The sequence below is a fragment of the Asterias rubens genome, chromosome 6, assembly GCF_902459465.1.
Source record: "Asterias rubens chromosome 6, eAstRub1.3, whole genome shotgun sequence".
In the NCBI taxonomy this organism is placed as follows: domain Eukaryota; kingdom Metazoa; phylum Echinodermata; class Asteroidea; order Forcipulatida; family Asteriidae; genus Asterias; species Asterias rubens.
The window spans coordinates 1,183,006-1,209,202 of record NC_047067.1 but is presented as its reverse complement, the minus strand read 5'-3'; the positions used below and the strand labels follow the sequence as shown (position 1 = coordinate 1,209,202).

Genomic DNA, 26,197 nt, shown 5'->3' with positions numbered 1-26,197 from the left:
CTGTAAGGGTAAGTACACGAGTATGTGTTTGTGTGAACTTTTAAGCTTGTTTTGTGTAAGGACTCTGGGTCATGAAGTGGAATGTATTTTGTATAGTTTGGGGGTTTCTGTCACTGTGTTATTGCACCAAACCAAAAGTAATTTTCCATGAACTTTTGTACGTTAGAGCTACAATATCTATTAAAATAGCACAATGATCTGACTAGTGACCTGAGTAATGTGGTAAAAACCTTGCCCTTATGGTAAAACCTTGGCTGAGCATAGCAGACACACTACTCACTGTACACTATAACAGTAACACATAAGTACTACAGTCAAACAACAATATTGTCAATTCTGAGTGTGGTGTAGGAGTGCATAGATTCTTAGAATTCAACCAGGATCGGTCTATGTAAATGTTGCGTGCGTCCATGCTTTACAGATTTACCTTCAGGAAGTCCTTTTGAGTGTTGAAGGAAAGTCGTCAACCCGATCCTGTTTATTATGGATGGCTTTTGTGTCCCATTATTTGGATATCATTTTGTAACGTTGGGGGGGGGGGGGTGTTGCATTCTCGTTGGGTTTTCCCGAGTTTACAATTTGAATGAACTCAACCCAAGTTTAGAAAAAATTCTTATTAGAATAAAAAGAATGAATGATTTACAGGATTTGAGGCATTGAATGGTGAGGTATCAATATTGGTTTGCGGTAATGACAAGTGTGTATCTATTTGTCAGGCAGGTAGATGTTGTTCTTTACAGAACTGTCTTGCTTTATATGCTATCTACTATCGCCGAGTTTTCAGAATTCAGGAGACTTCTCTTAAGAGACTGAATCTGTTTGGGTTATTCTCACAGAGTAAGTCCAAACTTACACACACAAGTGTCAGATGAGTTTGCCAAATGCAGTTGGCTGTTTTGTTTTATGTTTTATAACAACTGATTGAGACACATGTTAAGACCATGATGTAAAAAAAACCTTGGACATTTGCAGCAGCTGGAAGTCCACTCTCAGACTGCTCATGTAAACAGTTTGCTCTCTCTATATCTAAAATAGAATGTACTTAACATACCCATGGAAAATTGCCAGGAAAAATAGTAAGAAGTGTTGAAATTGAAGGGCCTCTTATAAAGGTAGGGTCATCGTTTGGTTTTGTCAATGTAATTCTCATTTACATGTATGAAGAGAGGATATTATAAAAGTCACCTGAGTGTGAACGGTTCAGCTGAATACAACTTGCTGAGAAAATGGCCGAAAAAACCTGCTTAGAGTTGTCACTAAGAAGATGATGAAATGTCTCAGTACATCTAGCCTCTTGTTTGCCTTTCTTGCTTCACTTTTTATTTGGTAACTTTAAGGTGTTTGTTTTTTGTTTTGGGAGGTCAGGTCTCTGTCTCACATTTTTTCATTCTGGTCTTAGTTGTTCTTTTTTCATTTTTGATTTTAGTATTAGTTTTGGTCTCTGTCTATGTTTCAGTTTTGGATTTGCATGCAGGTTTTGACTTATGTGTTGGAGGTACATTGTTATGTAACACTCTACCAGGTATGTAGGGGTACTTGTGAAAGTGGATGACAACTTTTAACTGTTTCTGCTTGTTAAAAAAACACTGGAAAAAAAGGATGCAGTTTCTAAATATGGATGAGGGCAGGTATCGTCAACTGACTATAATTTTTGTTTACTTTGCCTTTTTTTACCTAGACAACAAAATGTAAAACTGCAACTGAATTTAGTACATTAATGTACACTATGTTTAAACATGTTTCCTCCATGGGTTAAAGTACAAACAGAGGTACTGTACAGTGTGTTTGGAGCTGATACATAACATGGTGTCTCGGCTTTAGCAAACACATAATATGTACATAATACAGTATCAACAAAAAGCAACAACCTTGGCTTATTTTCTGGAGGCTAGGGGACAGTCTGCGATCACCCCTCTCTCATGTTATAAGCCCCAGTATTATCAGGCCATACAGCAGCACATCAAAGAAACCAAGTCATGTGACCAACTCCTATTGACTTCCTGGAACCACTGGAACAAAGTGGTTATAGTGTTTACGAAACCATTCAACTCAGAGATAACTGTGTAAGAGCAAAATGGCTGTTATCAATGGTGAGCCCCCCCAACCCCTATTGTGTATGTTTCGCTCAATGTTGTGTTTGAAGAACTCGGCTGTGGTTGAATTAGTTTCACATGCTTATTTATAGTACATTGAGTAAAGTGTTGTGCATATTTTTTGTAAGTGGGGCATTTTTACTCTGTCTGACCTTTCTTGATTGAGGGATTGTAATGTGGAAGAAGACTGGAAAGTTGCCATCCTTGGCTGGCTCTAAGGGAGCCAGTTCTTTTTGTACTTCCTTTAATGTTGTTGAAGGCCCTATTACACAATATGTAAATTTATGTGTACATGTACCTGTTGTAGGTAAGTAGAAAACTATAAACATGTAATCTATGCAAATAATGTGTACAATGTGCATCCTTTAAAGACACTATAGACACTATTGGTAATTGTCAAAGACCAGTCATCTCACTTGGTGTATCTGACAACATATGCAGAAAATAACAAACCTGTGAAAATTTGAGCTCAATCGGTCATCGAAATGGCGAGATAATAATGAAAGAAAAAACACCCTTATCACACAAAGTTGTGTGCCTTCACTTCATATGCTTGATTTTGAGACCTCAAATTCTAAATCTGAGGTCTCGAAATGTAATTCGTGAGAAATTACTTGTATCTCAAAAACTACATTACTTCAGAGGGAGCCGTTTCTCACAATGTTTTATACTATCAACCTCTGCCCATTACTTGTTACCAAGTAAGGTTTTATGTTAATAGGTATTTTGAGTAACTACCAATAGTGTCCACTGCCTTTAAGAAATTTGCAACCTAGGGGTAACCCTGTTTCAGCCCCTGGAGTAGGTGACAATGTGCCCCTGGTGACAGTTGATTTGGGTTGACAGTCCAAATAATTTAAGATTATCCCTCAATGTGAAGTGGTCGTTCGGCCTTGCGAATGATGCCATGTTATTTGTCAGTTTAAAATGTTTTTAAAAACTCCTCTTTTTATGAATTTAGAAATGGTGTTTTAAATTCAGTTAGTTAGTTCCAATTCTTCTTTTAGATAAGATAAATGAACTTGTGTTTTACATCTTGGTTTTAACATACATTGTGAAAAGGGAACTAGAATTGCAATAATTGGGTAACAAATGATTTTAGAGTCATGCTTGATGTGTGCTTGGTTTTGGTGGTTGTATAGCCACAATCTTAGTCCTGTTCCTTTTTACGAGGAAAAACCACAAGTCCTAAAACAAACATTCACTGCTGAAAATGTTTTTCTTGAATTGAAATGAGACAAAAATATGTCAAGAAAAAATTCTTGTCACTTCCTGTACAGATGTGTCCATTAACAGATTTGTGGGCGTGAAACAAGAGCAGTTTACATAGAATAAAATTTGTTCTTGATTTTAATATTACATATTTTAACAGTATGAATTTATATATTCTGAAAATCACCAACAAAATCTGTAGTACACTACTACCAACCTAGCTTGGTTTTCAGTTGAGTGTGAGAGAAGATGGGATATTTAAGATTTACCAAGTCAGTCTCCTTTGTGGTTTTTCTATATGATGATTGATAGATATTCAGATCAACCTCTTAAATCACTTCTTCCGTCCTCCCACACCTCCTTTCTTTACTTCCACAACTTCCAACTGGAACTTTGGGATGTTTCGTTGTTAATTGTTTGTTCTTGCAGTAACTCTACTTAAGATGAGTCATTCTCTCTTGATACCTTGGATGTTATTTTGTGGTCTTAGTGAGCCGCACCTGTGGTTTCACCTCTGCAAAAGAAACCTGACATGGTACCAGTGCTTTTTCCTAATGAGATGTACGTGTACTTTACTTTTGTCTAGACGCAACACCCACACACCTCTGTACACCGTGAACGTAATGCTAGCCAAGATATAAATTATGATGGCAACTAATTAGAGTGAGATTGCAAAGGGTAACGATGATTGGAAATTGACGGATTCATTGTCCTATCATGATGAAAACAATCAATGGGTCTTTGGTACGACTACTGTACAATGGGCATTAATGCTTTGGATGAATGAAAAACTCATTTGGAAAGGTTCAGATAGAATTCTTATTATCAACAATTTCATTAATGCCTTGTTTTGGGTTTTTTTTTTTTTTACAAAGTAACACTCACCCAATCAATATTTTTGTAAATTTATTTTAGTCTGAAAAGGAAAAAATGTGAGCATTTTAATTACGTAGGTCGCACAGTTTTTAGTAGCCCACAGGGCAAGTTGAGAAGTAGTTTTTACTAGCCTGTGGTGTTTTTTTACTAAACAATGTACGCCAGGCTTGTGTTAAAGGTGAAAGAGAGTAACAGGAACACAAATTGCTCAAATGTAAAATAAGTTGTTTGTGAGCACATATAACAAAAAAAAGCCTTGACTTGTTTTGCGTCACAAAAACAAGGTATTCAGGAACACATAAATAGAATTTTTGACTTGTTTTTGACAAAAATAGAAACTCTTTTATTAAAGGTGTTTGTGAACACATATTGTACAATAACAAAATGCTTTGACTTTTCACAAAAACAAGGTGGTTGGGAACTTTTTATTGTTTTCGACGCCACATAAACAAAGTATCTGAGAACACATAAATGAAAGCTTGCAAATGTTGGTGATTGTTTGTAAATAAGTACGTTAAATGTTTATTTTTATGCGAAATTGCAACAGGAAAACAAATTGCAAAAATATAAAAAATAATGTTTGTGATAACACTAAAAATAAGGTGTTTTTGGAACACGCAAATATAATTTTTGGCCTGCATTTTACGTCGCAAAAGAAAGGGAACAACACATCAATGACGCTTTGACGATGTGATTGTTTTTAAACTTGCCCTGCAAAGTTGAATTCAGTTTTGTGATCCACTCATTTTCAATTAGATGTCGAGTCCTCATGAAAATGGGGGGAAAATACAATTAGAACACAATTGGAGCCACACTTAACAAAGAACAAATACAAATCTTTTTCTATTGCAGCACCTCATCTCTGGAATCAACTACCTCTTCACATCAAGACATCCACTTCCATTCACTCTTTCAAAACATCTCTCAAAACACACTTCATGTCAATAGATCCATTCTTTTGTATTTAATCTGTTCTTTTTTTCTTTCTTTTTCTCTGTAATAGCGCCCTGAGCACTTTTGTGGATTTGTGCGCTCTATGAGACCTCGTTATTAAATAAACACATGACTTGATTCTGCACTTTGAATCGTCAATCATTTATGTTGAGTGACGTAACTCCTCATTGATTGAATAGAAGGGGATTTTCCTTGCAAATATGTTGAAATGTTTTCCTGTCTATTTGAAAATTCCCAGTTCCAATGAAACGTATGTAAGTCTATTTTTAGAACAGGAATGTTTTAATTTTGTTTTCTAATTTACGTCTCTGTTAAGTTTCCATTTGTATATTCTGTGTTGACGTACAAAAAGTACATGTTGTGTTCATTGAGGTGCATTTGGTTGTATTCTTAAGAAGTCCAATGGGCTGCAATTTTGTTTATTTGTTTATATTTTTTAATATCAACTGGTATTTCACGAGACACTGATATTCGTAAAGGTTGTTGAAAATTTCAGCTTTTTCGGTTTAATTCCTTTGATGTCTGGCTAGTGGAAAAAAATATCATCTATTTCTTTAAAGGCACACGTTTGGTAATTGTCAAAGACCACCAGTGTTCTCACTTGGTGTATCCAATCATAAGCATAAAATAACTAGCCTGTGAAAATTTGGGCTCAATCGGTCATCGAAGTTGCGAGAAAATGATGAAAGAAAAATGCTTGTTGGACGAATTTGTGTGCTTTCAGATAGGAATAAAACACTTCCTACATGTAGCATAACCTCTTTCTCAAAAACTATGTTACTTCAGAGGGAGTCGTTTTCCACAATGTTTTATACTATGAACAGCTCTCCAAAGCTTGTTACCAAGTCAGTTTTTAAGTTATTATTTGTTTTGAGTAATTACCGAATTCCCTTTAATGCTTATAGGATACTGTTCCCAGAAGCTCATTGAAACATTTAGCTCCAGGTGTTTACCAGTAGGTGGAAATGGCATCATTTCATCTTACTTCCTATCATTGTGGTCGTAGTTTCAGATCTTTTTATCTGCAATGACCCTCACACCTTGACGCGAGAACGGGAAAATGGAACTGCAGGATATTTTTGTGAACCCAAAAACTTTTGAAATGTACACGTTGTACCTCATGTTTGAGAGTATGACACATCAAAAAGTATGAAGAAATATTACGGTTGTAATTCATAACTTATGTGTATAAGTATTACATGATGGCCTATTTATCCTTCTGGTAGTGAAACCAAGGATGCCTCATAAGTGAACTTTTGAAATCACTGTAGCTTGCAAGCCTGAGGAAACCTGTAAACAAGGGTCCTTGCTATGTGAAACAGAAACACCGGGTTTAACCCAGGCTACTCTTCCAGTGTTCTGGGTTCTTTTGTGTACACTACCAATCCTAGCCATCGGAAGAACAAATTAGAACTTGCTCATGGATAAAAGTGCCACAACTAGGACTCAAACTCAAACCAGGACTTGAAGTGCAGTACCTTTAACCACTCGACCAAACACACAACAAAACACACCATAAAGCCAATCACAGGAAATAAGCAAAAATCGGTGGGGCACCAGTCACATCAATGTAAACGTTATGTAAATTTAGCTGGTTACCTGTTTCTTTTTAAGCAATTCTTTTCAATGCTTAGCAAGTTTTTGTGCATACAGGTACATGAAAAAAGCTGGGCATTTTAGTTTTAATATGCAAAAGAAAAGCGAGCACTGAAATAATTTAGGGATAACACTTATGTTCAGCACCCTTTAAGCCTCTGCTCTTAAATTCAACTGACCCAAGACTCTCCTTTCCCATGGAGGGTGCCTATTAAGATCCCTAAACCAACCACAACAAGTGATTTCCAAGTCAGCACTGGTCCTTATACCAGGAAATGAAGGCAGCTGGAATGTTGCCAGGGATGCTTGATGGGTTCACAGCTGAAGGCTGAATGGGGGGGGGGATGTCCTGAAACTCCTGACTGTCAGTGTTACATGCACTTGTACTCTGGGAAACTCGCCCCTACTGGAATGTTGATGTTTCAGCCCCCTCAACCAGGAATTCAAAATGTCCGCAACAAATCTGTGTTCTGTTAGGAAGAGTAACAACCTTGGCTTTTGGACACAAGGATATGGTTTTTTTTAAAGACCATTGAATTGAATTTTTGTATTTGCAAGTTCACTGAAAACAATGATTGGTGTTAGTCATTTTCCAGTAAAATACATGTCCCGTGTCACTGTCACTGTGATCTGACTGATATGTGTAATACAAAGTTTTAAAATGTACCAATCTTCTGGAGAAATAGTTCCGTCTGTGATACTGTCAAAGTTAAGAACATAGCATTTCAGAAACCCTAAAATTACTGATGCTTATTTTGATTGCCACTATCAAAATAAGCCTGATGTGAACAGGCACAACATAGGCGTATTTGACTAGCATTAAAGTTGACTTTCATTGTTTTCACATCGTACTGTAGGTTTATTGTAGGCACCTACATGTGTAGTGTGTAGGCCCTAATTTGGATAAACTGAATACTTGGGGTTTTGTTTTACTCAAATTTTACTGGGAGAAAACAATGATATTCGTTTCCAATCGCTTCTTTTTATAATCTACTCCTCTCTACACGTAGAATCTATTAAGCCAATACAATGTCTACACTGAAGTAAAAAGGTAGACATTGTCATCTGTGTTCATTGTCGTACAACGGAATATCACTCAGACTTGTATTACTCACATACAACCCCTGTTGTATTCACTTAGGATTCTTAGTAAAGAAAGGGTCAAAGGTTGCTAAATACTAGAAACATAAATGGCTGTGATTTGTTGAGAAGCACTTCAGCTGTTGAGAGTGTAAACTATTTTGAGAAAGGATTCACGTAAATGTAATATATGGTTGCCGATTTATTTTTCTTCTAGAAACATTTGAATCTGAGAAATGATTCATGCATGAATTGTCAGTCAGGTTTCTGAGGGTTAGTGTCCATTTGTGGATGCTGCGGTCTAGAGATGGTGTTGGTACCCGATGTCACCTCACTAAACGTGGATGTTTTCGATACTGTGATAGATTCTTGCTGTTACTTTCAGCAAGTAGCAGTGTAATCAGTTGTCTTATGTAGATGAACAAATTTGAAAATCTCCATAAATTCGGAAACTGCTTCCCTATGTAGAATGTAATTCTTAAAGACCTGCTTGAACGAAAATGTCAAGTCGTGAACTTTGCTGAATTCCACTTAAAATGTTTTCGATGAATAAGGAAATCGAGTCATATGATTATAAATGATAGGTTTCAATTGTGTAAAAAAACAATCATTTTGTATGCCCTTGTCCAAAGCTTTTCTGCGAGATTTGCGAAAAGCCCCGTTACGTAATCACTCTCAAAACCTCATAAGTAGATAAAGCCGCTTTGTTGCAGCGTGGATGTAATAACAAAGCAAACTCCCACAAATGACGTCAGCGGCATTGTCCTTTGACACCCGCTCTCAACGGCAGAAGTGTTTTTAGTTTTTCAAAAACCTTAGGTAGGGGCCTGATTTTTTAATCGATAATTACGAAAAGTTCAGAAGTGTACACATATCAAAATTTCATTAAAATGGTGAACAAGTGCATTATAAACAAGTAAAAATACCATTTCTGTTGAAAACATTCCTCTCAGGTAGCTGTTTAACATCTCCTTGACTGTCCGTACAAAATCTCTCTGAGTGCTTCAATGACTGTCCCTTTAATATTGGCACACAACCGCAACGAACACAATTCCATGAGCCATTTTGACTGTCCCTTTAATATTGGCCGTGATACCAACCGCAACAAACACAATTTCATGCACAATTTTGACTGTCCTATTAATATTGGTCGTTATACCAATCGTAACGAACACAATTTCATAAATAACTTTGACTGTCCCTTTAATATTGGCCATGATACAAGTCACCAATGAACACAATTTCATGATCAATTTTGACTGTCCCTTTAATATTGGCCGTGATACTAATTGCAACATACACAATTTCATGAACAATTTTGACTGTCCCTTTAATATAGGCCGTGATACCAACCGCAACAAACACAATTTCATAAATCCTGTTGAGTAATTCAAGACAACCGTAATCAGTTTCAATGGAAATATCCTCTTTGACACAAATGGTGGAATCCTTCCTGCTATTTGATGATACTATCTTTTCCTTCTTTTTTTTTTTACCAGGAAATACAATTGTTTTTCTGTAATTGCGCACATGTGCGCACGTCCTGTTGTTTTCAGTCCAATGCCAAGTACCTCTACTGTGCTCTTTCATAACCTCACCGCTTGACCTCTGAACTGTAAATGACCTTCAAATAACCTGGTGACATGGCTTTCTACTTGATGCAACCAATATTTCCGTGAAGTGCCCTTTCTTCTGGGGCCACACATGACCACTGTCTGTTTCCATAAAAGCATGGTTTAACCTTTTTGTAACTACATACTCCACAAAATATCGACCATGAAAACTTACTTTGTAAAAACCACAAGTACATGGAGGCTTCCTCCTTGATTAGTGTTAGAAACAACCCCATTTGAATATGTAGTTTTTTAAAGACAAAGGTCATTTAAAAAATAAAAAATAAATCAAATTTGAGAGAGGTTTCAGGAATGAGGCCTTTCTCATGCATCTGAAAGCACACAATTCTATGCAACAATAACTACACACAGTGTTCCTACATCTGTCTGAGAAATGATGTACTTTTTAAATGTAGGCTCCTTCAATTTGTATTGACCCATTTGATTTGTAATAACAAAAAATTCATGTACTGCATTTAAGAGTTTCATTCAGGCCCATTTTGGACTGTTTTTTAAAGGTTTGTTTTCTGAGGATGAATTTTGACACATGATGCTGTTTCATAACAGATTTTGTTTTCTTGTTCGCACACTCACCAAGGCTAGTGCATGTGCACGTACATGTAACAATCCAAATTAGTTGTACACGGCTTGAAGTGGGCTAATAATGTCAAGATCCATGCAGGGATTCGTTAGTTTTAATTAACTGCATACAGTGTACGTACCAATTATCGTTTTGTGCAACACCTTGAAACCTTATCAACTGAATCTTATTATTATTATAAGTAATCTAAATTTTCGGGTCAAATCAGATAAAAAACAGACTGCAACTTTAATGAAACCAGTTGAAACGTGTAAGAATAAAAAAAAAATTGCTAAATTATTATTATATTTTTTTCTTTGGGGGGGGGGTTGGCAATCCTGGTATGAATTTAGCTTTTTGTGTATTTTTCAAGATCAGTGTCTTGTAGTTTATATAAATATGTTTTTGTCTGACTGAACTCAAGCAAATATTCAGTTTATGAAAAGTAACTGATCTTGTACGTAGACACTGTACTTGAAGATCTAAAAACACTTTGAGAAAGTTTATGTGTTCAGTTCACCCGACCATGAAATTAATAAAAAAAACACTGTCCTTTTCAAAACAGATGCATGAATACATTCTTGAAAGAGGTATATTTATATGTCTTATGACGAATAACATTCCAACTGTGCAAAACAAATTAGAGAAATTTCAGTCTTACATCCCATTTAGAAGAAACCGCAGAAGTTCCTTGACCCTAGTTAACATTTGTTTTTCCCTCATTAATTTGGCCAACCAGTAAGAAAACTGTCTAATACAATGTTGCCGGTTATATCTCATTCTCTGACGCAGTAAACCTGTGATGCTGTCCGCATACACTTAAGTTCTCTGACGACCTGGTTTGTTATTCGCGTAGTGATTACTAGCGTAGGCAGATCATCTCGTTTCATTACGCTTTCACATCAACAACTTGTCCCTTTGAGAGTTACAAACAAAAACATCGAGCAAATTAAGAATTCGCGTCAGGCAACATCCCCCCCCCCCCCCCCCCCCCAGCACTAGCAGTTTTTGTACAGTGAGGGAACCCATACATAACTTGATCTACAGTTTCAATTGATGTTTGTCTGGGATTCGTGTCTAAATCGGGACTAGGATTCCAAGAAGTAGACGCATGAGTTGTGAAGAGGGTGGTATTGTTGACTGAATTAGAGCTTACTGACCTGGGAAAACACGTTGGGTGTTAGTCTGTGGCTTGTGACTTGTGACAGGATAAACCATGGATGTCCAATTAAGAAAGATGTTTTTTTTTTTCTTTGGGGTTGATGGTTTTGAAGCATTATACACTCTTAAGAGATCCTTTCTCTATGGTCTAATGTTTTTCTTTCACCATTTGCTCAGGTGTTTGTCCCGTTCTTGGGAGCTTGATTTCCTAGAAATAAATGGAATTTTGACGAGATAGTTTCTCTCCAGAGGGGAACAAGACTGTGTGACCTTGATGGAAATAGATGGAAATAACTGAGGTTAATGACAAAATCACACATGCTATTTTGTGTTTCCCACGTCACAGATATTTCTATTTTAATATTTTATTAGCTTTGTATACTTGATGCACTCTATGTCGCGCAGGTTTACACTATAACCTACAACTGTTCGACACAGTTCATGTCATTTATCAGATAATATACCACAAAGGAAGCTGACTAAGTAATTCTAAATTAATTTTGGGGTTGAAATTTAGAAACAAGTTCTTTCTGTAGCAGGATTTGAACCTGTGACCTCTGGGTTTAAGTGCCCAGTGGAATTGGGCCCGAGTTCGATTTGTTTACAGTTTGTGCTCAACTTTTTAATATATATGCCTACTTGCAAGTTTCAAGCCCGAACCGGATGTATGTATGTATGGCGTGTATATTATGCAGGCCTTGTACTATTTATAGTTTTTAATTTATTTTTATTCATTTATTCGTGGTCAACAGATTGTTAGCGTGTTCTGTAAACTGATACCTGTCCATGCAATTGTCCTGCTCTTTGTGTTGGTGTGACAATGCTGCTGGTTGATATATGATTGATCGCTGAGTGATGCCATGTGTAGTACGTCGTTGTTGGTGGTAATTGAAATTCAGCGATTATCCACTATGTGTAAAGCACAACTACCTGCGCATGTTTTAAAATTAATGGAGCATTGAATATAATTGTAATAGTACGCATCATTGTTCGTAGCCCTTACAGTTCCGAGTCCTTCATTATCCAACTAACAAAGTGAAGGATTGCAGTTTTTTTGCTTTGTTTTGGAAAGGGCAATGGCACCAAGGCATTTTCTCCTTGTTAAAGGCAGTGGACACTATTGGTATTAACTCAAAATAATTATTAGCATAAACCTTACTCAGTAATGAGCAATGGGGAGCTGTTGATAGTATAAAACATTGTGAGAAACGGCTCCCTCTGAAGTGACGTGGTTTTTACACAAAAAGTAGTTTTCCACGAATTTGATTTTGAGGTCTCAAAATCAAGCATCTGAAAGCACACAACTTCGTGTGACAAGGGTGTTTTTCTTTCATTATTATCTCCTAACTTGGACGACCACTAATTGAGCTCAAACAGGTTGGTTGTTTTATGCATTATTATCTCCTAACTTGGACGAGCACTAATTGAGCTCAAACAGGTTGGTTGTTTTATGCATTATTATCTCCTAACTTGGACGACCACTAATTGAGCTCAAACAGGTTGGTTGTTTTATGCATTATTATCTCCTAACTTGGACGACCACTAATTGAGCTCAAACAGGTTGGTTGTTTTATGCATTATTATCTCCTAACTTGGACGAGCACTAATTGAGCTCAAACAGGTTGGTTGTTTTATGCATTATTATCTCCTAACTTGGACGAGCACTAATTGAGCTCAAACAGGTTGGTTGTTTTATGCATTATTATCTCCTAACTTGGACGAGCACTAATTGAGCTCAAACAGGTTGGTTGTTTTATGCATTATTATCTCCTAACTTGGACGACCACTAATTGAGCTCAAACAGGTTGGTTGTTTTATGCATTATGTTATCTCCTAACTTGGACGACCACTAATTGAGCTCAAACAGGTTGGTTGTTTTATGCATTATTATCTCCTAACTTGGACGACCACTAATTGAGCTCAAACAGGTTGGTTGTTTTATGCATTATTATCTCCTAACTTGGACGAGCACTAATTGAGCTCAAACAGGTTGGTTGTTTTATGCATTATGTTGAGATCCTCCAAGTGAGAAGACTGATGAATGATAATTATAAATAGTGTCCACTGCCTTTAAAGAGCACCTTATGAGGGATTTGTAAATTTCTACTGGAGCATTTGAAGGGCACCAAGGCAATGAACAGTGGGTATGGATGCAATCGCCTGGTTTTAGAAGGATTGGGGCCATTAGGCAAAAACGACAAGTGTGTATCACTTGTTCGGGCATTCCAATATTTGTTAAGTCCAAACAATTTGTTGTAAATAGGAGAAGATGAGGAATTGGGCCTCGCTGTAGCCAAACTTCCTAGTCTGTCAGCCACATGTCTGTGTACACATGTAGCTACAACATGTAGATCAATGTGCATTACAAGATTATTATCTCTGCTCAGCAGGCAAGCTTGACCTAGTCTTGGCCCAAGACGTCAGTATACAAATATTGAGTGGCTCAGAGTGGAATGGGAGGAATATTATCGCAAGGTAAAATTTGGACTGTTCCATTTCATGAGGCGAAGCCGAGTGAAACGGAACAGTCCTTATGTTCCACGTATTAAAGCCACTCAATATTTGTTTTATATAACTGACATATTCCGTGTCATTTGATGTATGTATAACATTATGAAAAATCATCGAATTACTGGTTCGGAACAAACAACCAAAAATCATATAGCGCCGCGTAGCGGCAACAATGCACAAATTTAATAGCAATCGGATCACAACCTTTTGCACAGGTGCTCCTTTGGTTTAGCAGCGGCGCGGCGGCGCTGTACTGCCCAAAAACATTGGGAACGAGGATGATCCTAACTGTTGAATGGGAAATGCTATTCCCCATGGGCGAATAGGTCTTTTTGATCGCCGGTGCGGATGGGAGTAATAGTGAATGTCACGTGAAGTAAGTTCCACCAATCAAATGACAAGGATCTGTATATGTCAGTTATATAATGATTGATAGCAGATAATAGTGCGCCCTCTTATGTCATGATTTATCCATCTTGATCAGCTCCCACTGCGTCTTGGGAATCTTGTCAGCATATTTTTGAAATGTTAAAATTACAAACTTTGTGACCCGAAGGTCAATTTACAAAGTCATTACAATATGTAGTTTAAAATAAATAAAAAGTGGACATAATTATAAAAAATGTGTTCAATATTCTGCCACTCCAGTTAATGCCGACTGGGTACAATATAAAAATGTGTTTGTGGAATGTCAATAATGCATTTGGGTTATTTTCTTTTTGAACTATTGTTCATGTACAATTTATGCTATACCTGTTGCATGTTGTTAATTGATTGGTTTAATCAATGATTCATTGTGGGCAAATGCAGTTTCACGCTGGCATGATTCTGGCAATCCCTCATGGAAAGTGCATCGAGCACATTCAGTTGTATCCACCTGGAATGGCAACATTGCATAGACGTCTAGACTCGCACAAACTCCGTATTTCATTTGGCCGGAGAAATACATTTTATTGAAAACAAATTTCCGGCGCTCCGTAATTCATCTGGCCGGAGAAAATAATATATAAAATAATATCTGCCGTCAACTCGCTGTCAACTCGTCAACTCGACCACTTCCAAGATGGCAGGTGGGTTTTTCCGTGTCAATTCAACACGCTTTTGGACCTGACCCTCACTGATTTAAATGAAATTCGATGTGCTGATTGGACTCCCTGAGAAATGCCCAAATCCCAAATTTTATTTAATTCGGATCATTATTTTGGGAGATACGGCTTAACGAACTTTTGACTAATTAGCATGACCTGCTATGTTTGGACAATCATATCTCCAAAAGTAAAACACCTACCGAGATAATATTTACATCAATTTGATGTATTTTTTCGGTGGTGAGTGGAAATCTTTTGATTTTATGTTATCAAATGTGGGCTATGTCAAGAGCTTCAAAATGATGTAAATATTATCTCGGTAGGTGCTTTACTTTTGGAGATATGATTGTCTGACACTGATCGAAAATTTCAATTGCTAAAGAAGTTTTTTTATGCAACCGATCCTCACATTACGAACCCATCAACATGGTTGACAAAAATAAAGTACTCTAAAGGCAGAAATAAGAGGGTAAGATCATCCAAAAATGAAAAAAAAATCTCAAATTTATTTTTGACTTTTTTTTTTACGTTTTGAAATTTGTGATATATAAAAATGGAAAATTCGAGACTAAAATCAGACAATGCCTGCCTTTTTTGCAAGAGGGGGGGGGGGGGGAGGGGAGGTGTCAGAATTTTCTTTTTCTTTATGTTTTAGTAAAAAAAGTGCTGTTTTGTTTTTTATAGTTTTTTGGTCTGAGGGAAGGGGGGGGGGCGGTGACCCCTTTTCCTTCAAAACATTTTTTTCAGGCTCTGAAGGAAAGAGCCACTGGCATCCCTGCTTAAAGCCATTGGACCCTTTTGGTAAACAGTGTTGTCCAAGGCCCACACTTTGTGTACCACAACTTCTATATCAAATAACAAACCTGTGAAAATTTAGGCTCAATCGGTCAGTGGAGTCGGGAGAAAAACCCACCCTTGTTTCTGCGCGTTTCGCCGTGTCATGACATGTGTTTAAAAGAAATCCGTAATTCTCGTTAACGATAATTTATAAAATTTTCCTGTTTTCTCAAAAAGTAAAGCATTTCGTGGAATAATATTTCAAGAGAAGTCTTTCACCATTGCCTTCTGTAAACCCTGTAAGTTATTTGTAAATCTGTTTACTTTTATTTATTTTTCTGAACCGAAAGGGTCCAATGGCTTTAAGAAGTTACCGTAAATGGTCCATCCAATTTGGACCGCCCGGACAACTTACTTAAAACAACTTAATTTGTTTTTTTTATTTGCAGGCTCAAGACAAAACTCCGAGAAGGTCCTATTAATGGTCCATCCAGTTTAAAAACCTACCGTGAGGACATACGCCAGCTACTCTTCAGGGAGTTCAACAGTCCTGTAACGGACCAGGAAATCAGTGTGGTGGTACGCAAGGCATTCCCTGGTCACTCCCGCAAAGGGAAATACTACCTTGGGCTGGGGACGGATAACTCACAATATGGCGAAGAGGTTGGAGGACGCACCATTCAAACAGACAACTTAAAGGTGGGTTTAAATTGGCAGTCAGTAAACAGTGTAAGGGTAGGGGTTAACCTGGATGTTTCTGGTTCACATAGCAAGCACCTTTGTTTCCAGGTTTCATGAGACTTGTGAGCTACAGTGTAAGGGTAGGGGTTAACCTGGATGTTTCTGGTTCACATAGCAAGCACCTTTGTTTCCAGGTCTCATGAGACTTGTGAGCTACAGTGTAAGGGTAGGGGTTAACCTGGATGTTTCTGGTTCACATAGCAAGCACCTTTGTTTCCAGGTCTCATGAGACTTGTGAGCTACAGTGATTAAAGGATTTGGGTACTTTTTGTAACACAAAACGCAATGTCAACAGATTTACAGTATACTTACACGGTTTGAAGATAATGATAGTAGAAAGCTTACCTTAAAATATTAGTTGCTGAGGTGCTGTAGTTTTTGAGAAATGAGTAAAACTATGTCATGAAAATACGTTTTTGCATCCAAAAATAATTTTCGTCTCATGATCACTGAGACAAAAATTATTTTCATGACATTGTTTTATTTATTTCAAAAAAACTACAGCACCTCAGCAACTAATATTTTCAGGGAAGCTTTCTACTATCATTATCTTCAAACTGTAAGTTTAGTGTAAATCTGTAGATATTGTGTTTTTTGTCCTACAAAAAATACATACACCCTTTAAAGGTCAGTTGTGAGGGTTCCTTGGTTCCATTACCAGAAATATATAATGATATTATTATTAATAAAATAAATTAATCTTCAACTGACATTCCAAACTGGAGATACAGAAGTTCAATATTATCGTGAAAAAGTGCAAGGTCAGAGTTCAATGACCAGGAATAACTCCCAAGCGACATAAACCCAAAACACCCAAAACAAACAAATCAAATAGTAAAGAAAAATCAATGCTGTTGACCAATGCTTTTGACTGTAGTGCATTTTTGCCTTTTTTCGCTCGCCATGGTTTAACCCCTTACGCCATCTTTAGACCAGAAACATATCCCATAATCCTTTGCTTCAATATAGCTGCAGTCACACAAATGTTTCGCCGAGATTCATGACGATTTTGATCAATGTTTTGGCTGGAAATTCACTTTTATGGTAGTATAAATTTTCAGAGGAAGAGTTGATGAAGAATGCTGTGCATCAACAGCACACAGGTTTGAACTGAGGGAATTTTTGCCGTTTAGGCACAGAAAATTGCCTAGGAAAAACATTTTGTTAACTATTGCTTGTTTGAATGGTACATGTCGACGAGTTATGTATCATTCTGAAGCTTAGGAAACACTCTTTCCAGCCATGATGCTTTTTTCAAGTTTATGTTCAGTATTTTTTATTGTCCTAGAAACAATTCCTTTTTTTACTTCAGTTGTTCAGGTATCTAAGTTTCTTGTTTCATACTACTGGCCACCCTGTGCTTAAAAAACTCCTTGAACTAGTTGAAACTTTCCAACAATAACTTCCTGTAGTTGTTAAAAAACAATCAAGGTTGAAACAGTCAAAACTCCTGGGTTTTCCCCCAGGAAGGTTCAACGGGAAGAAAAAAAATGAAACTGATCCAGGTTGTACATCTGTATCAAGGTCAACTCCAGAATGGAAGGAGAATATGTGGAAGTGTCCTGGCCGAGCGGTTAAGATCACCGAATTCAAACTCTGGTGTTTCTGATCAGCAGAGTGTGGGTTCAAATCCCCAGCCGTTACACTTGTGTTCTTAAGCAAGCCACTTGACCATTGCTTCGTCTTTCGGATGGGACGTAAAGCTGTTGGTCCCATGTGTTGTGTAACGCATGTAAAAGAACCTGGTGCACTTATCGAAAAGAGAAGGGGTTCGGCCCGGTGTTCCTGGCTGTGGCTGCTTAATGCGCCGTAGCACCTTGTAAACCCTTACAAGGTGTTAACTAGTTGGGTCTCAAAATTCATCACTGCAATAACCTATCTTTCTGAAAGTTTGTATATACTCAGCGCCTTGAGTACTCGAGTACCTTGTTTGGTAGATACATGCGCTATATAAGACTTTGATAAATTATTATTATTATTAATATGTATACATGTACATGTAGCATCTCAAAGTTTTGGTGCTTGGGATGCAGATGTTCATTGGTCATCAATTTTTATACTTGTATAAAACAAGTAATAAACCACAAGGGAAACTGACAAATTGACTCGAGTGGGACTTGAACCTACTACCTACGGATTAATGTACCAGCTGTGGACCAACTGTGTTTGTGTCTAAAAAATACACTATAAGGCCACATTGTTGATCGCTTTTTTTTTGTTGTGCGTATGGGGGAGGGAGGGAGTTTTTTTTTGGAAGTTTTGTTGACATGCCAAATATGAAATCGAGAATAAAGAAATCATCACAATCTCTATAAAACAGAGGGTTTGTGTGTTTTTGATGTTTTCAATAGTTTTGTCAAACAAATTTAACTCCTTACATTTTCTGTAAACTTTTTCAAACAACTAAGCACTGTGTAGCCCAAGTAAATATTTGAAGAATTGTTCTTGCTTTGCCAACATGAATAAAAACCTTCTTTAAACATCTTTTCAAACCTGTACATTTTGAAAACAAATTTCAGCTGAAAAATCTGGGCAGTAAAAGTTAAAGAGATATCCAGACATGGGAAAAAAAAAATGGGGTCGGGGATTTTTGAACAGTCTGGCGGGGACGATTAACCATTTTTTAAATTTTATGTGGCCAAAACAGAAAGTGAACAAAAACAGGCCTGTAAGGGCACCAAGGCATTTTCTCCTTGGTAATGGGTACCCTACATGTCCACGTATATGAGGAAACTGTACATTTCTTCTGGAGCTGTTCAAGGGCACCAAGACAATGACCAGGGGCATGGAGGCAATCGCCTTCGTTGCCTCCTCGTTGTGAGGTATCGGGCAACTTTACCAACTGACTCCATTGGTGCCTTATGAAATAAGGCCCAGGGCCCAATTTCATAAAGTTGCTTGACAAATGTCTTCGCTAAGCTAAAATCAAGTAGGTCACCAGCCCAACAATGCAAACTTAATGTAATGTTGGCTCAAAACCTGTTTATTCTAAGCTGCACTATTCTGTGCGTAAAGCATGATTTTGTGCTTTACAGACTTTATGAAATTAGGCCCATGTCAGATACCTTATTATTTGTCTGTGTTTTCTGTGTTAATCCATGTGACACTAGCTACAGGTTTAGATTCTCTGAGCATACATGGACATGTTATGTACGAGACATTCACTTTGAATTGCTCATCAGGTTTAGTGTGGGAGTGACCCTGAACCTCGGTGATCTAGTCCCAGTTTCACATGTGTGGGTGTTATCCTCATGTGTCACATGGTCATCTGAAAAGAGTGTAGTTTGTGTTGGGAAAAAAAATTGCAAGATTTTTCTACATGGAAATTCGGGCTTAACTGACATTCATCTTGCTACATGTACATATTAAATATATTGTGTACATCAGGCATGATATTCTTCCTACTAAAGTCTGATTTACAATATTTGTTTTGCCCTTGGGAAAAATGAAAAATTGTGATTGAATAGAATGAAAAGACCATTAAACCCTACACCATACTGTATGGACATGTTGGGCATCCCTTGTGCTCATGAAGATTTGACCAACATTTTTTCCAAGAACCCAATATTATGACTGGTGTCATGTGTTTTACTTGAACTTTACCATAGGATAGGCCTACATACTGTACACTGGGCTTGTATAGATCAATTTTAGATGTTTTCGTGGAATCGATAAATAGTCTTTATAGGCTGTATCTGAATTGGTATCTACAGCTATGGCTGCGGCTGTTGCTAAGGGTGTTGCTAAGGACATCTAGCTGTATCCCTAGCTGTAGTCGCCAATTCGGACACATCCCTAGACTTAAAAAGTGCTTTGAGAATGTTGCAACAGTCATTGGAAATACTCTGGACATTGTGCATTGTACAGTATGCGTATTTCTTGCTTAGTATAGTAATTTGGAAGTCTTTTATAGCGCATGTATCTACCAAACAAGGTACACAAGGCGCCGAGTATACACAAACTTTCACAAAGATAGGTTATTGCACTGATGAATTTTGAGACCCACTTATTTAGCACCTTATAAGGGTTTACAAGGTGCTACGGCGCATACAGCAGCCACAGCCAGGAACATTGGGGCGAACCCCTTCTCTTGCACTGGGTTCTTTTATTATTATTATTATTATTATTATTAAGCATTTAGGTACGCTATTCATGGTAAAACCATATCACATGCGTTACACAACACATGGGACCATCCGCTTTACATCCCATCCGAAGGACGAAGCAATGGTTAAGTGTCTTGCTTTAGGACACAAGTGTCACAGCTGGGGATTTGAATCCACTCTCTGCTGATCAGAAACACCAGAGTTTGAATTCGGTGCTCTTAACCGCTCGGCCACAACACTTCCACAAAGTATCCAATGATTACACCATAGGAACATTTCTCTCTTTGTTGAACAAAGACAAAGAAGAAGTGCTTCAAGTAGTCCTACAACTGAACAAGGTCTTTTAACAGAGTTTAATACACACACAAAAATGATATCTTTAGGAATGATGGTTGCTCAACATTTTACTGGACCTGAGAATTTGTCACTAGACGAGAATCACAATGAGAACAAAACTATCTACACCATAGTATTAAATGGTTTTGTATTTAAACAAGCACAAAGATAAGTGTTATTTCATTTGTCTTATGGGTAATACTTATCAATACACAACAGAATTGAACAATATTTTATCAGACTCAGAGTCAACATACATGTATTAACGTAATTGTTGTGAATAGATTGTAGCATCAACATGATATCGAATGTTGACGTCTAATAAACATTTCACATTCTGTAAGACTAGCTCTTTGTTATAAAAATGCACAGACGAAGTAGAAGTGCTTCAGACAAATTGTGCATTGTGACAACAAGGACTTGAAAGAGTCTAGTACACTATAAAATAGTTCATTATACAATTGTTGTACACTGTGACGGGGTCCATGGCGTTTTGTACACCCGAGGGGGAAAATGGCACCCGAGGTGAAGCCATGGGTGCCATTTTCACCCGAGGGTGTACAAAACCCATGGAACTCAAATCACAACGTGCAACAATTGTTTTGTTATACCTTGGTAACATTGTTATTCCTCTTCTCGAAGTTCTGGTGTCATCTTCAAACATTATTATGCTGGAGTAATGCATAGTTTAATCATGGTTAAGCAGACGAATAGTTACAATAAGAAACAATTCTTCACCTGTTCCGTCGAAACCTGCCTGTGTTTCGTACACAGCGCTGGAAATCAACCAACGGTGGGAACGATCAAGGTGATGTACACCGGTTAACATCACTTTTCATGTTACCCGCCGCGCTGTGCATTACGTTAGCGTGCATTTTTAGCCATGGTGCATGCGTTTTTGTTGCATGCACGTGATTGGTTCTCGACCAATCAAACTTCACAATTTGTTACCGAGGTATAACAAAATGTGATGAACATATTCAAGTGATACATTCAAGTGCACTGTATCATGGTTAGATAGATAGCTCAGTTGGTAAAGCACCGGCACGTTCAACCGGAGGTTAATGGTTCAAATCCCAATCTAGTCAATTCTTCTTTGTTCAATCGCAAATTGTTTCAGAATGGAGATACATAGTGCTCAGTTTTGTTTTTCGAAAACCAGACCACCAGACTTGTCAAGTCTCGAGTTTACTGGCCAGATGTTAAAATCTCATGCCTTCTGTCCAGTGTAAAATACAAGTGCTGAGTGTAAGTAGCACATATGTACTTGATTGTTGCGTCTTTGTAGCAGAAGTTGTACAACTGAACAGGACCCTACTGGTTGGTGCGAGAGTACACAAGAATGTGTCATACAACGTGTGGACCCAGAACCGATTTAAAGTATGTCTGGGAAACTCATCATTGTCTACATGTTCTTGAACTGACACAGATTTTCTTGTATTCGGTCGACCTGCTATGGTACCCAGGCACCCCCCCCCCCCCCTTCTATTAGCAGAGATTTTATTTTGTCAGCATTGTTTTCACGAAAATTAACACTCTCGAACCTGCCCTACTTGTAAAGACCCTGTATTTGCCGGCGGTACAAAGTATAACTTTGGTTAAATATTACTATCAGATAAAATATGTTTGAGTACAGGGTGCATATAAATAAATTTATATGAGGATTTAAAATAATCAGTAGAGTTGTATTTAGTTTTTTTTTTTTTTTTTTTTTTTTTTGGGGGGGGGTGTTTTGTTTTGTGCTTTTCTGTGATGTTAACTGGGAACACTTCCAAGAATATTACCTTGAAATTAATTATTTTGCCATTTCTAGAGAAATAAGAATTTGCATCAGGGATGTATCAGCACTGTATACTATAAAAAAATAACTAAACAAATATATGATTTAAGTTGTTGCGGTACCTGCTGCTAAAACATAGGATTCAAACTGCCTCTAGCTACCAAGTAAACTTGATGGTCTAGTTGGTTAGACACTGCTCTAGAATTGCAAAGGTTGTGGGTTTGAATCCCATCTGAGATGTATGCCTGTGATTTTGTTGGCATTAACAAGTGTTTGCATTAACAAATGTTAAACTTTTGTTTCTTTCATTTTTGTCTTCCTACTCCTTGCAGTCATTAATGACAGTACAGTCAGAATCTGAGGGTAGAGACTCATCCCCCGTGATGTTGAAACCGGTCAAGAAGCGAGCCATCCAGGCCTGGAAGGAAACTGAGAATGGGCAAGCATTCGCTGCTGACCAGGTACGATTGTCAGGTCATACCCAGGTTGTTTCCTCTCACAATGCAACAGGGCAGTCAGGGCAGAATGGGCAACTATTCGCTGCTGATCAGGTACGATTGTCAGGTCATACTCGGGTTGGTCTCTTTATCAATGCAACAGGGCAAAATGGGCAACTATTCGCTGCTGATCAGGTACGATTGTCAGGTCATACTCGGGTTGGTCTCTTTATCAATGCAACAGGGCAGAATGGGCAACTATTCGCTGCTGACCAGGTACGATTGTCAGGTCATACTCGGGTTGGTCTCTTTATCAATGCAACAGGGCAGAATGGGCAACTATTCGCTGCTGATCAGGTATGATTGTCAGTTCATACCCAGGTTGTTTCCTCTCACAATGCAACAGGGCAGTCAGAGCAGAATGGGCAACTATTCGCTGCTTACAAGGTATGATTGTCAGGTCATACTTTATCAATACAACAGGGCGGTCAGAGCGGAATGGGCAACTATTTGCTGCTTACAAGGTACGATTGTCAGGTCATACTTTATCAATACAACAGGGCGGTCAGAGCGGAATGGGCAACTATTCGCTGCTTACAAGGTACGATTGTCAGGTCATACTCAGGTTGGTCCCTTTATCAATGCAACAGGGCAGTCGGGGAATCCCTAGTAGCGTGACTACGCACGCGCAGAAGCCAAAATTCGCCGCTAACCCGTGAAATATACTTGCCGTAAGCATGGAATTCCCCGCTTCCGTAAGCGCTGATTCTGTGCTTACGGTAAGCAGAGCCAAGAAAATTGGCCCAGGACAGTCAGAGCAGAACGGGCAAGCATTCGCTGTTGACAGAATGAGCAACTATTCGCCGCTTACCAGTACCCAATTTCATAGAGCTGCTTTTGCAGACAGTATTGCCTACACATTTGAGCTTGGCAAAAATGAGCAGGATACCAGTCAGAAATGGTATTTTGGTTGTTCACCTTATATTCTGGTAAGCATAATGTTGTTGTGCTAAGCTAGTTTTTGTGCTTCAGCAACTCAATGAAATTGGGTCCAGGTATGATTGTCGGGGCTTACCCAGGGTGGTCCCTCTATCAATGCAACAGGGAAGTCAGACCAAACGGAAGCTTGTTTTGAAAGTAGGAAGTAACATGTTCACACATACGTGTATGATACAAACAGGAAGGGGAAAGATATTGTATGTAGATTCATTTCATATTTAGATACAAACATAAGTTCTCTATGTGGTTTTCCTTGAAGTAAGTTTGATTTTTATGTCACAAATTTCTGAATAGTATTTGAAATCTTGGCATAACATGTGATTTAGCAATACAAAGATTAGGGTTCGAATTCCACCATAAAGATTTGCCTATGAACTTTCTTTTACAGAACTTGGGAAAGTATGGAGTATACATTGCTTAATTATACTCATGTTCTGGGTGAAAACCACATAAACTTTTTCCCGATAATGTTGAATGTAAAATTCCAAGTATCTCCATGTTTGTAGTACAAAATGTCCTGATTGAATTATGCAAATGTTAGCAGCTCTGTGTGTACACAATGGATCAAAACATCCTTTAACATATCATCAAGACACTTCTGAAAGCCCACTTGTTTTGAGAGTGCCACCATCAATGACTTATTTATTTCTTCTGTGCCTCAGTGTCTATGAGCAAACCTTTGACATAGGCGCTTTCTATGATTGATTGATTGATTGATGGATGTGAACAATTTGCACTTTAAAAGATTTGGGTACTTTTAGTCTAACACAAAGCACGAATGTTCGCAGATTTACATTAAACTTACAAGGTTTTAAAAGATAATGATAGTAGAAAGCTTCCCTTAAAAATGTCAAGAAAATTACTGTAGCATGTAAAATAGATTTACGCTACTCTCCTGAGAACATTGCCCTGTCATTTTCACAATTTTTTTTCTCTAAAACTCGCCGACTATATGAAGCTGAAACTTCTACACGTATAGGCTTATTACATACATCTTCATTCACAGTGATTATGGATTCATGTCGTGGCCAAAAACTTGATCTACAAAAGGTATCAAAATCCTTTACCAAATACTACAGTATGTCAACTAAGGTGTAAGTCTGTGAACATAAAGTCAAACATAGCAAAGAGAATGTCATATTGTTTGACTCTCAAATATTCCGCCTTTTGACCTCTGTGCATCATCCGCTTGTGCAGAGTCCAAGAGTCAAACATTTTGTCAATAGTCGTTTTGATCCACACCTACACGTTCATGCGTAATAACTTGTACAGAACTCCACTAGGAATACATCAGGGTCACTGTAGTATCTCCTGTAATAACTTGTACAGAACTCCACTAGGAATACATCAGGGTCACTGTAGTATCTCCGCGTTGTGTGCACTTTAAATTTCTTACATGAAATCTGAGAACGCTGGGAGTGGGCGGTATAGCAATTATATGCTCCTTGGGAAGAAAAACAGAAACGGGATTGAAGATTGGACTGACTTAATATTGACTTGGGATTGAGAGTTGAGCTGCAGTTTTTCTTAGAACTCATTATGGATGGATTAATCAAGTTGACTAGAATGCACCAGGTTTGTGTTGACTATTCAGCAGTTTAGTGTGTACCAGCAGGCTTCACACTTTCATGCACCATTTATTGGTGATAAATTAATCATATGGACACATTAATTGTTGACTTGTTTTTACAAGTGGCGACTCCCCACCCCCCCCCCCCCCCAAAAAAAACAATTCAAAAAAATTCAAAATAACACCCTAACGAAATCTCTTTCCCTTCCTGAAAACTGGTCGTGCGATCTTTAGCCAAGCATTAGAAAGGGCCCTAGGTTATTCAGTCCACCCTTCCCTATCTCGGCCCCCAAAAGACCTTCACTCTAGATTTGTTTTCAAAACTTTTGCCCAACATTGAGTTTTGATAAATTATTGGTTACTTAGTCCTTAAGAAAAAATGACATTATTTGAAGCTCTCAGCTTTGTTATTTACCATTTCCAACCTAAAGAAGCAAATTGTAAAATATACATTAACTTAATGTATGTTGCGGACATAGCACATCAATTAGATTATCTGCCTAGAGAAATGATCAGCTTTGTACTCCAAATAAATTGATGGAAAAAGGCAAAGAGGAGGCATACATCACAGTATGTTTATTATCATTAACATGAACAAGCCTGACAAGCTCCTGTAGATGAATGTGTACTCCGCTATTGTAAAGGGCAAGGTTGTTTTTTACTTAGTAAAGGGTATCTCAATGAATA

At 37.8% G+C, this 26,197-nt stretch overlaps 1 protein-coding gene across 2 annotated transcripts in view; it reads left to right on the top strand.

Moving 5' to 3' along the window:
• Positions 1-26,197, top strand: part of LOC117291616 — a 51,437-nt gene that overhangs the window by 10,455 nt on the left and 14,785 nt on the right. Inside the window, exons 2-3 of one of the 2 annotated variants that reach the window (XM_033773439.1) lie at positions 15,991-16,240; positions 22,837-22,965. In XM_033773439.1, coding sequence (XP_033629330.1) covers positions 15,991-16,240; positions 22,837-22,965 — 379 coding nt within the window. Of the gene's footprint in view, positions 1-15,990; positions 16,241-22,836; positions 23,056-26,197 lie in introns of both variants that reach the window. The other variant, XM_033773438.1, reaches the window with a different exon arrangement.